The sequence below is a fragment of the Bufo bufo genome, chromosome 8, assembly GCF_905171765.1.
Source record: "Bufo bufo chromosome 8, aBufBuf1.1, whole genome shotgun sequence".
In the NCBI taxonomy this organism is placed as follows: Eukaryota; Metazoa; Chordata; class Amphibia; order Anura; family Bufonidae; genus Bufo; species Bufo bufo.
Window position 1 is genome coordinate 17,584,711 of NC_053396.1, and position 12,131 is coordinate 17,596,841.

A 12,131-nucleotide genomic window follows, 5' to 3' on the forward strand; every position below is an offset into this window, starting at 1 on the left:
CCCCTCTCAACCCTCCAGTATTAAAATCATTGGTGGCAGTGGCCACAGGGACCTCTCCACTCCCCCTCATTGGTGGTGCAGTGGCAGCTTCTGATCGGAGCCCCAGCTGTGTAAGCCTGGGGCTCCGATCGGTTACCATGGCAGCCAGGACGCTACAGAAGCCCTGGTTGCCATGGTAACATCCCTGATGCTGTGTGCACAAAGCACAGAGCAGCAGGGACAGTGTGGAGTCCTATTCACCCTGATAGAGATCTATCAGGGTGAATAGGAAAAGGGATGAAAGATCCCAGGTTCTAGCCCCTAAGGGGGGAAATAGTTATTAAATAAAAAGTGAAAAAAAAAAAAACACTAAAATATGAAGTATAAATCACCCCCCTTTTCCCAATTTCACATATAAAATATATAAATAAACATATTACATCGCCACGTCAGAAAAGTCCAAACTATTAAAATATAAAAAAAAAATCTAGGTGGTGAATGCCGGAACAGAAAAAATAAAATAAAAACTGCGCGATTCGCCATTTTTAAAAATGAGGAATGCACGTGGCTTTTTTTGTTTATTTTTTTCGCGTGGTATCGAATGGTATCGAGTATCGCAATACTTTTTCATGGTATCGAAACCGAATCAAAAATTTGGTATCGCAACAACTCTACATGGAGGGCTGTGCGGCCCTCCAAAGAAATGCCACCCCACACCATTACTGACCCAATGCCAAACCGGTCATGCTGGAGGATGTTGCAGGCAGCAGAACGTTCTCCACGGCGTCTCCAGACTCTGTCACGTCTGTCACATGTGCTCAGTGTGAACCTGCTTTCATCTGTGAAGAGCACAGGGCGCCAGTGGCGAATTTGCCAATCTTGGTGTTCTCTGGCAAATGCCAAACGTCCTGCACGGTGTTGGGCTGTAAGCACAACCCCCACCTGTGGACGTCGGGCCCTCATATCACCCTCATGGAGTCTGTTTCTGACCGTTTGAGCAGACACATGCACATTTGTGGCCTGCTGGAGGTCATTTTGCAGGGCTCTGGCAGTGTTCCTCCTTGCACAAAGGCGGAGGTAGCGGTCCTGCTGCTGGGTTTTTGCCCTCCTACGGCCTCCTCCACATCTCCTGATGTACTGGCCTGTCTCCTGGTAGCACCTCCATGCTCTGGACACTACGCTGACAGACACAGCAAACCTTCTTGCCACAGCTCGCATTGATGTGCCATCCTGGATAATCTGCACTACCTGAGCCACTTGTGTGGGTTGTAGACTCCGTCTCATGCTACCACTAGAGTGAAAGCACCGCCAGCATTCAAAAGTGACCAAAACATCAGCCAGGAAGCATAGGAACTGAGAAGTGGTCTGTGGTCACCACTCCTTTATTGGGGGTGTCTTGCTAATTGCCTATAATTTCCACCTGTTGTCTATCCCATTTGCACAACAGCATGTGAAATTGATTGTCACTCAGTGTTGCTTCCTAAGTGGACAGTTTGATTTCACAGAAGTGTGATTGACTTGGAGTTACATTGTGTTGTTTAAGTGTTCCCTTTATTTTTTTGAGCAGTGTATATACACACAGATTAAGATGTGTAAGCTCCTCGGAGCACCGTGACATGAGTGCAGCACAATCTTCATACTATATCTGATGGAAGGGCGTACTGGGGGGGCGTGAGCGGGCAGCGTATCATAAGCCACTAATTCCCTAATGATAGGTTGCGTTAATGAGGGATTAAAAAAAAAAAAAAAAAAAAAGCACAACCTGCAAACTGCACAATGGAAACTGTGAGAAGTTCGAGGCTGAAAAACAGGTGATATCGGCGTCCTGGGTGTACACACCTGCGCCTGCAGATAACACACCTGCGGGGTGCCAGCTGACGAGGACACCATGACATGGATAACGATCAGTCAGAGGGGGAAGGCGGGGAAGTCTGTGGTCTTACTGCCGATTCTCAGGGCCAAAGGGCTCACTGTAGAACTCATAACCCTTTGGCCCTGCACAGAGACTTCTGTAACTATCGATCAACAGAGGGTCTGGATGTTGGACCCCCAATCATCGAAGGACTATCCCACGCTGAAGCCATCACACTTCAAGTCCCACTGTCCATTCAAATCAATGGCAGGGTGTAGTGTAAGATTTCCAGCAGTAGACTAATAGGACTGCATTATCCCTCTAAGCATCAGTCGTGAGGCCATCACAACCAAAACTAACCCCAGTCCACGTCTGACAACAACAGTGACACCTTGTGGAGGTCTTAGGGTTACTGCTTCTGACCACTGCCAGTGTAAACCACCTGTGAGACCCCCACAGACACTATAATGGTGCCCCCACAACAGGGGCGGGAACCAGGGTCTTCTCCAAGGACCAACATAAGATTCAATGAAGACATCAAACATGGAAAACATATGGAGTGCCGCCCACCCCCTGCACGGTCATTTCTGATAAAACGGCGGCACATGAGAGGATGTACAGAGCGGTGCAGTGTACACAGCGCCAATCATCTGCTCCACGTAGAAACAGGGCACAGCCGCCCAACAACATCAAAGAAGTAAAAAACGAACACAATACTGACTATATAACACCGCAAGTCTTAAAGAGGACCCTCCATCACAGCCCCCCTCCTCCTCCACCAGTGGACGCTACATCCCCCCCTCCTCCTCCACCAGTGGACGCTACCTCTCCCTCCTCCTCCACCAGTGGACGCTACATCCCCCTCCTCCTCCTCCTCCTCCACCAGTGGACGCTACATCTCCCTCCTCCTCCTCCACCAGTGGACGCTACATCCCCATCCCCCTCCTCCTCCTCCACCAGTGGACGCTACATCCCCCTCCTCCTCCTCCACCAGTGGACGCTACATCCCCCTCCTCCTCCACCAGTGGACGCTACATCCCCCTCCTCCTGCACCAGTGGACGCTACATCCCCCTCCTCCTGCACCAGTGGACGCTACATCCCCCTCCTCCTCCACCAGTGGACGCTACATCCCCCTCCTCCTGCACCAGTGGACGCTACACCCCTCTCCTCCTCCACCAGTGGACGCTACACCCCCTCCTCCTCCTCCTCCTCCTCCAGTGGACACTATACCCCCCTCCTCCTCCTCCCCCTCCTCCAGTGGACACTATACCCCCCTCCTCCTCCAGTGGACACTACACCCCTCTCCTCCTCCAGTGGACACTACACCCCCCTCCTCCTCCTCCAGTGGACACTACACCCTCCTCCTCCAGTGGACACTACACCCCCCTCCTCCTCCTCCAGTGGACACTACACCCCCCTCCTCCTCCTCCAGTGGACACTACACCCCCCTCCTCCTCCTCCAGTGGACACTACACCCCCCTCCCCCTCCTCTGGACACTACCCCCCCCTCCTCCTCCTCCAGTGGACACTACACCCCCCTCCTCCTCCTCCAGTGGACACTACACCCCCCTCCTCCTCCACCAGTGGACACTACACCCCCCTCCTCCTCCACCAGTGGACACTACACCCCCCTCCTCCTCCTCCTCCACCAGTGGACACTACACCCCCCTCCCCCTCCTCTAGACACTACACCCCCCTCCCCCTCCTCTAGACACTACACCCCCCTCCCCCTCCTGTGGACACTACACCCCCCTCCCCCTCCTGTGGACACTACACCCCCCTCCTCCACCAGTGGACACTACACCCTCCTCCTCCTCCACCAGTGGACACTACACCCTCCTCCTCCACCAGTGGACACTACACCCCCCTCCTCCTCCACCAGTGGACACTACACCCCCCTCCTCCTCCACCAGTGGACACTACACCCCCCTCCTCCTCCACCAGTGGACACTACACCCCCCTCCTCCTCCACCAGTGGACACTACACCCCCCTCCTCCTCCACCAGTGGACACTACACCCCCCTCCTCCTCCACCAGTGGACACTACACCCCCCTCCTCCTCCACCAGTGGACACTACACCCCCCTCCTCCTCCACCAGTGGACACTACACCCCCCTCCTCCTCCACCAGTGGACACTACACCCCCCTCCTCCTCCACCAGTGGACACTACACCCCCCTCCTCCTCCACCAGTGGACACTACACCCCCCTCCTCCTCCACCAGTGGACACTACACCCCCCTCCTCCTCCACCAGTGGACACTACACCCCCCTCCTCCTCCACCAGTGGACACTACACCCCCCTCCTCCTCCACCAGTGGACACTACACCCCCCTCCTCCTCCACCAGTGGACACTACACCCCCCTCCTCCTCCACCAGTGGACACTACACCCCCCTCCTCCTCCACCAGTGGACACCACACCCCCCTCCTCCTCCACCAGTGGACACCACACCCCCCTCCTCCTCCACCAGTGGACACCACACCCCCCTCCTCCTCCACCAGTGGACACTACACCCCCCTCCTCCTCCACCAGTGGACACCACACCCCCCCTCCTCCACCAGTGGACACTACACACCCCCCCTCCTCCACCAGTGGACACTACACCCCCCCTCCTCCACCAGTGGACACTACACCCCCCCTCCTCCACCAGTGGACACTACACCCCCCTCCTCCTCCACCAGTGGACACTACACCCCCCCTCCTCCTCCACCAGTGGACACTACACCCCCCTCCTCCTCCACCAGTGGACACTACACCCCCCTCCTCCTCCACCAGTGGACACTACACCCCCCTCCTCCTCCACCAGTGGACACTACACCCCCCCCCCCCTCCTCCACCAGTGGACACTACACCCCCCTCCCCCAGTGGACACTACACCCCCCTCCTCCTCCACCAGTGGACACTACACCCCCCTCCTCCTCCACCAGTGGACACTACACCCCCCCCCCCCTCCTCCACCAGTGGACACTACACCCCCCTCCCCCAGTGGACACTACACCCCCCCCTTTACCATATGTGACAGCCCCCCGCCCTCCGGAGCTCTCACCCAGCACATCCGAGGCCAGGTCCCGCCAGGTGGGGGCGTAGTTGATGCAGTGTCCGCACCAGGAGGAATAGAACTCCAGCAGCCAGGCGGAGGATGAGTTATACAGGGCGCCGGGCACCGATTTCCGCTCCAGTATGGAGATGCCGGCGTCCTGCGGTCCGTACAGCGTCTTCTCCGCGGCCACCAGCCACACGGCCCCGGCCAGGAGCACCTGCAGCGCCGCTCCTAGCCCCGGTACCCCGGAACAGCCGGCCATAGCTACTGTGCAGCCGACCTCTCACCCCGTGACGTCACCCAGTGGGGAACCATAGGAGGGGGCGGGGATGAGAGCCAGGAGGTGGAGAGAACTGGTACCGAACCACGCCCCGTCACGTCTTCATCTGAAATATGGGCGGAGACGCGTCCATCCGCGGGCCACGCCCTGTTCATCCCAGTCCGCTGTGACTGGAGCTGCCCTCCCAGAGCTCCAGTAAAGTGATGTGTGAACCAAAGCCGCTAATAGACGCAGCGCTTAACCCCTGATGGACCGGGGCTTCTGAACGGCCACGTATTCATCATGGGAGCGGTCAGCCTTGAAGACCTTGTGTATGCAGAGCTCTAGATAACATCAGTAATGCTAAACTAGCGTCCAATTATCGGACTTCCTGGATTATCAGATGCTGGATTAAAGGACTGTGGCTGTAAATGACTCTTCCTTCTAAATCTGTGCTAGATCCAAACTATTTTAAGGTACAGACAATCGCACCATAAGCGCCCCAAAAAATCTATGATAAATCGCTGGTAAAATCTGCATGAGTTAAAGGGATAAGGTATAGCTATTGGATCGGTGAGGATAGCACTCAACTATTTCTTCCAGAAATGAATGGAGCGGCTCTGAGCATGCTCGACCTGCAAGTCTCTTCTTTTCGAGGATCTCTGCGGATGAGGCCCCCGTTTTTCAGGCTCAAAAGTCTGCAGTAGAGAATAGCCACTCGGCTAGTTACAGCAGTCCCATAGCAGTGAATGGAGGGTGGCTGCGCTTGCGCGGTACGCTCTTTTTCACTTATGGTGGAGGCCCCATTCTGTAGATAGGAGCCAGTTCTAGTGGGAACTGCACCTATCTGACCCTGAGGGCATAACCTGGCACTGTGCCTTCAATGCTTCATATGGGACAACCCCTTTAAGGCAGGTGACTGATGACATTATGTACATTGGGGGAGTTCATTTGCAGAGATACACTCAGGTGAGGGATATATATACGTGGCGTCATCCCTCACAGGAACAGAGAGGGGTTAAATGCGTTCTGAATGGGGAGAAGGTAGTACGCAGCGGCCAGACACCAGTGCTTATCTCTCCAAAAAAACTAAAGTTCAGGCATGTTAAAATCCAGTCTGTATTTATTCAGAGCGATGGTTAGGGGTCTGAGGTCAACATTTGGGGGTCTGGTCTGGGGTCTGAATTAGCAGTCTGAAATAATGTAGGGGTTTGGGCTGATGTCTGAATTATTTAGGGGTCTGGTCTGGGGTCTGAATTGATATGTGGGTCTAATCTGGGGTCTGAAGTAATGTAGGGGTCTGTTCTGTGATCGGAATTATTTATGGGTCTGGTCTGGGGTCTGAATTGATTAGGGTCTGAATTACTTATGGATCTGATCTGGGGTTTAAATTATTTAGGGGTCTGGTTTGGGACCTGAATTAATTAAGGGTCTGGTCTGGGGTCTGATTCTTGAGTATGATCAGGGGTTTGAATTTATTTTGGTGTCTTACTTACATGACCATGGGGTGGGATACCTGCTGTGTAATTGAGCAAAACAACATGAATACTAGACACTGATCCAATCCCAGCCAGGAGCAACCATAGGAAGTGTGGTGCTGACAAGATGGCCGCCCCTCCAAGGGCATCAGGAGAAATCAATGTTATAAGAGTCAAAGCAAAGCCAAGGAAAAGGATTAGACCTTGAAGTAATCTTGATAGTGAAGTCCTGCAGGGACCGTTGGGGGGTGCAGGCCTCAGATCTCTTTACTTAGTAGCTGCTGTTTGATGGGATTACATAGGAGAGAGTTCCGGTCGTCCCTTTTATGCCTTCAGCCCATTTGGGATGGTGAGTGGAAATTTGGTGACAGATAAAAGGGTTGTCACAGCTGAGACACTAAGCACAATCCTAAATCTAAGCCTCTAGGTGCAGGGAGCAGGGTCTCCCTGGAGGGGGCAGGGTGATAACGATGGTTAATCAGTTTATACAAAGGATCCAACATGAAGAATTAAAGGGATATTTTCTGCATCATTAATACATATTCACCGTCAATCGGAAGTTCCCCTGTGTGGTTCAGTGCCCCAGAGCCTGGAGTCCATAAGTACCCAGAGGTTTAGTGCATGGTCCAAATCACCACAAGCCCAGTAGTTTGTTTCCTGAGTCCCTTGAGTCCAGTGGGTTTTTGTCCCAGTCCCTGCATTTCACTGGTTTAGTCACACAGTCCAATATTTTAATGCCCCAGTCCCTTGAGTCTAATGTTTTGGAACCTCAGTCCCTGGTGACCAATATTTAGGTAACCTGGTTCCTGGAGACCACTGTTTTGATGCCCTAGTCACCGGAGTCCAATGTTTTTATGCCCTGGTCCCTGGAGTCTAATGTTTTGGTGACCTGGTCCCTGGATTCTAATATTTTAGTGCCCTGTACTCCAAAGTTTAGGTGCCCCAGTACCTGGAGTCAAATGTTTTGTTCCCCACTCCCTGGAGTTCAATGTTTTTGTTCCGTGTTCCCTGGAGTCCAATATTTTGGTGTCTTGAACTCCAACGGTTAGGTATCCCAGTCCCTGGAGTCCAGTGTTTTGATGCCCTGGAGTCCAAAGTTTAGGTATCCCAGTCCCTGGAGCTCAATATTTTAATGCCCCAGTCCCTGAAGTCCAATATTTGGGTGCCCTGGACCCCATTGTTTAGGTACCCCAGTCCTTGGAGTCCAATGTTTTGATGCCCTGTACGGTGTTTCATTTTGTAATGGAAAAAAATAAAATGTACAATTTTTGCAGACTTTTCTTACGCCCCGAGTCTCAGTGATGTAAAGATATATATGCCAAATTTCAAGAAGATTGGATAATAATATTTAGAGGTTGCACACTTTGATAAGTTTTGTAAAAGTAGGCAAAAAATAAGATTTTTCAATGATAATTACTTTTATTGGGAAAACTAGAAATCAAAAAACTTAAAATAATATTAAAACTAGACACTAAGATTAATAGGTAGTATAATAGGCAAAACGTGTGTTATATTAATCACCTTTGAACGATGCAATCCCTTCTTTTGTTAGCTTGGTGACGACTCTTCTGTGACGCTCGACTACCCTCAACAAGAATTGTTTTTGTTGTTCATCCCTGACCGATTCGTTAAACTTTTTTTAGCAGAGCAATTCCTCTTTCTGCGGTATCATTGACCACCTTAAGAGCGTTCACATGGCTTCTTAGAGAATCACTGCAGTATTCTGTCACGTCGTAGATCCCAAACAATTCAAAGAACGTCTTTGTTATATTAGTAACGAAATGGCTCAGGTCTTTTCCTTCAAAAACTAGGTTTTTACCCTATAATAGTTTCATTTCTTTTTTCTTTGAGGGTTTGGTTTCTAAATTTTTAGTCCTATTTTCCTGAACAGCCTGAGTAATACGTTCGTCCAAAAAAGCCAATCCTACGTTTGTTTCTGACAGATACCAAGGGTGTCTCTTAGCAACTGTGAGAGCACTTTTTTTGATGTCTGCATCTGGGTAAGTGCTCAGAAGCTGTAGCATATCCAAATCCTTCTTTGGAGCCCATCGACTTACAATTGCATCGTGCAAAAAGCGAACATACAGTTGCAAGAAAAAATATGTGAACCCTTTGGAATGATATGGATTTCTGCACAAATTGGTCATAAAATGTGATCTGATCTTCATCTAAGTCACAACAATAGACAATCACAGTCTGCTTAACCTAATAACACACAAAGAATTAAATGTTACCATGTTTTTATTGAACACACCATGTAAACATTCACAGTGCAGGTGGAAAAAGTATGTGAACCCCTAGACTAATGACATCTCCAAGAGCTAATTGGAGTAAGGTGTCAGCCAACTGGAGTCCAATCAATGAGATGAGATTGGAGGTGTTGGTTACAGCTGCCCTGCCCTATAAAACACACACCAGTTCTGGGTTTGCATTTCACAAGAAGCATTGCCTGATGTGAATGATGCCTCGCACAAAAGAGCTCTCAGAAGACCTATGATTAAGAATTGTTGACTTGCATAAAGCTGGAAAGGGTTATAAAAGTATCTCCAAAAGCCAAGCTGTTCATCAGTCCACGGTAAGACAAATTGTCTATAAATGGAGAAAGTTCAGCACTGCTGCTACTCTCCCTAGGAGTGGCCGTCCTGTAAAGATCACTGCAAGAGCACAGCGCAGACTGCTCAATGAGGTGAAGAAGAATCCTAGAGTGTCAGCTAAAGACTTACAAAAGTCTCTGGCATATGCTAACATCCCTGTTAGCGAATCTACGATACGTAAAACACTAAACAAGAATGGATTTCATGGGAGGATACCACAGAGGAAGCCACTGCTGTCCAAAAAAAACATTGCTGCACGTTTACAGTTTGCACAAGAGCACCTGGATGTTCCACAGCAGTACTGGCAAAATATTCTGTGGACAGAGGAAACCAAAGTTGAGTTGTTTGGAAGAAACACACAACACTATGTGTGGAGAAAAAGAGGCACATCAACCAACATCAAAACCTCATCCCAACTGTGAAGTATGGTGGTGGTGGTGGTGGTGGGGGGGGGGGGGGCATCATTGTTTGGGGCTGCTTTGCTGAGTCAGGGCCTGGACGGATTGCTATCATCGAAGGAAAAATGAATTCCCAAGTTTATCAAGACATTTTGCAGGAGAACTTAAGGCCATCTGTCCACCACCTGAAGCTCAACAGAAGATGGGTGTTGCAACAGGACAACGACCCAAAGCATAGAAGTAAATCAACAAGAGAATGGCTTAAACAGAAAAAAATCCGCCTTCTGGAGTGGCCCAGTCAGAGTCCTGACCTCAACCCGATTGAGATGCTGTGGCATGACCTCAAGAAAGCGATTGACACCAGACATCCCAAGAATATTGCTGAACTGAAACAGTTCTGTAAAGAGGAATGGTCAAGAATTACTCCTGACCGTTGTGCACGTCTGATCTGCAACTACAGGAAATGTTTGGTTGAAGTTATTGCTGCCAAAGGAGGTTCAACCAGTTATTAAATCCAAGGGTTCACATACTTTTTCCACCTGCACTGTGAATGTTTACATGGTGTGTTCAATAAAAACATGGTAACAATTAATTCTTTGTGTGTTATTAGTTTAAGCAGACTGTGATTGTCTATTGTTGTGACTTAGATGAAGATCAGATCACATTTTATGACCAATTTGTGCAGAAATCCATCTCATTCCAAAGGGTTCACATACTTTTTCTTGCAACTGTATATGAGGCTGACAAAATGTGCAACCAGTTTCATTCCTTTCAATTCTCGTTGAGGAATATTCAACTGTTTAGTGAAGAGGACAATTTTAAGTGCGTGTATTGCCTTTGCCATCCACCTTGCTTGATGCAGAGCCCGTGGGATCCTGAAACTAAAGTCGTTTTTAGACCAACCTCCTAGGTACAGGAGTGAGAGTAGTAATCGATGTGTGCAACCCCTAAATATTATCCAATTTTCTTGAAATTTTACATATACATCGCTGAGACTCGGGGCGGAAGCAAAGTCATGTGAAAATCACATCTTTGGAAAAATGAAACCCTAATCCCTGGTTCCTGATGTCCAATGTGCAAGTACACTAATCCCTGGAGTCCGACATTTTGATGCTCCATGCCCTGGAGTCTAAAACCTTCCATCCGATGGTAACTTTCACACCCGTTCCTGGCCGGAGTCGTCCCACGCGTGTCAGTCCAAACAGCAAGAACAGGTGTAATGGGTGACATCATAAACAGAGAAGTGGTGTCCACACCTGGACACTGTAATGCATTTCGGAAAAACAACTGGTGAGGTCACACGATACGGCCGCCATTCAGACCAACACCGATGACATCAACAAGTGCAGCTCGACAAAAAAAATCTTTACAAAAATTGTTTAATAAAATACAAAAATTTACAAAAACACAAGATATAAGCAAAGTAACACAATCTAGTGTGCCAGGTACAGGCCCGAAATCCAGATTTACCTGGTGACTCCGGGTCAGACTGAACATTCGGGATCTGAGTTGGGGCTGAGGCTTTAGGGTCCATTTACATGAGAATTTTTTATTTTTTTTCTAAACACCACATTCAGAACTGCATCAAAAGGCTAAATACAGTTTCCAATGTCGTTTTTGATGCGGTTTTGAGTACACAGCCCAAAAAAAAAAAGTCTCGTGAATAAACCCCAACATGACTTGTTGGCAGGAGCCCAAAAAATGGCTCCCTAAAGCATACCCTTCACAAACATAGGCTGTGATCTCCCTGTGTAAGCACCAGCCGTTGTGGAGGGCAAGAAAAAGTAAAAAATTATTATTATTTTTTTTATTCACTACAAATTTGTATGGTGATTTTTACATATATAAATAAAAAAAAGCCCTGAAATGTAAAAAAGTTCATCTGTCTAAAAAAATAAATATATGCCACGCCTGCCCATAGGCTGTGCCTGGTATGGTAGATCAGCACCAATGAAGTGAATGGAGCTGAGCTGCAGTACCGCCCATGGCCTGCAGACTGGTGTGGCGCCGTTTTTGTAAGAAAGAAGCCAGAGTTTCAGAGTTTTCTCATCCTGAGTATAAATAATGATCACATTAATTACAGTGCAAATAAGGAGAAAAATCACCCAACACACATCAGAAATATGAATCATCCCGCGGGTCGGTCACGTCGTAGAGCATCAGGATGTCTCCACCGTCTGGTGCACTGCTTATGGGATGTCCGCCCTCGTGAGTTTCTTCACCTGTAAGAATCAGAATATAATTTAGCCACATTTTATTTTATTAATATTTTCTGAATTGGCAAAAAAAATAAAAAAAAAATTAAAGGGAACGTCCAGGATTAGAAAAGAAGGCCTATTTTCTTTTCTTCCAAAAGAGCTCCACCTTTGTCCATGGGTTGTGTTCGGCATTGCAGCTCATGCCATTTAACTGAATGTAATACCAGACACTGGACAAGGGTGGCGCTGTTATGGCTAAGAAGGTGGGTTATGGCCACATTACAATGTAACCCCTATGAGTGAAAAGGCTGCGCATCCCAGCTGGAGTTCT

At 49.0% G+C, this 12,131-nt stretch overlaps 2 protein-coding genes across 3 annotated transcripts in view; both read right to left on the reverse strand.

Annotated features, from left to right (window-relative positions):
* The window catches only part of QSOX2 (quiescin sulfhydryl oxidase 2), a 42,880-nt gene extending 37,694 nt beyond the window's left edge, over positions 1-5,186 (reverse strand). Inside the window, exon 1 of one of the 2 annotated variants that reach the window (XM_040404799.1) lies at positions 4,880-5,186. In XM_040404799.1, coding sequence (XP_040260733.1) covers positions 4,880-5,135 — 256 coding nt within the window. In that variant the 5' untranslated portion in view covers positions 5,136-5,186. The remainder of the gene's footprint in view (positions 1-4,879) is intronic. The other variant, XM_040404800.1, reaches the window with a different exon arrangement.
* A 5,861-nt stretch (positions 5,187-11,047) lies between these two features.
* The window catches only part of CCDC187 (coiled-coil domain containing 187), a 61,962-nt gene continuing 60,878 nt past the window's right edge, over positions 11,048-12,131 (reverse strand). The window contains exon 31 of the mRNA XM_040404781.1: positions 11,048-11,824. Within this exon, the coding sequence (XP_040260715.1) occupies positions 11,792-11,824 (33 nt within the window). The 3' untranslated portion in view covers positions 11,048-11,791. The remainder of the gene's footprint in view (positions 11,825-12,131) is intronic.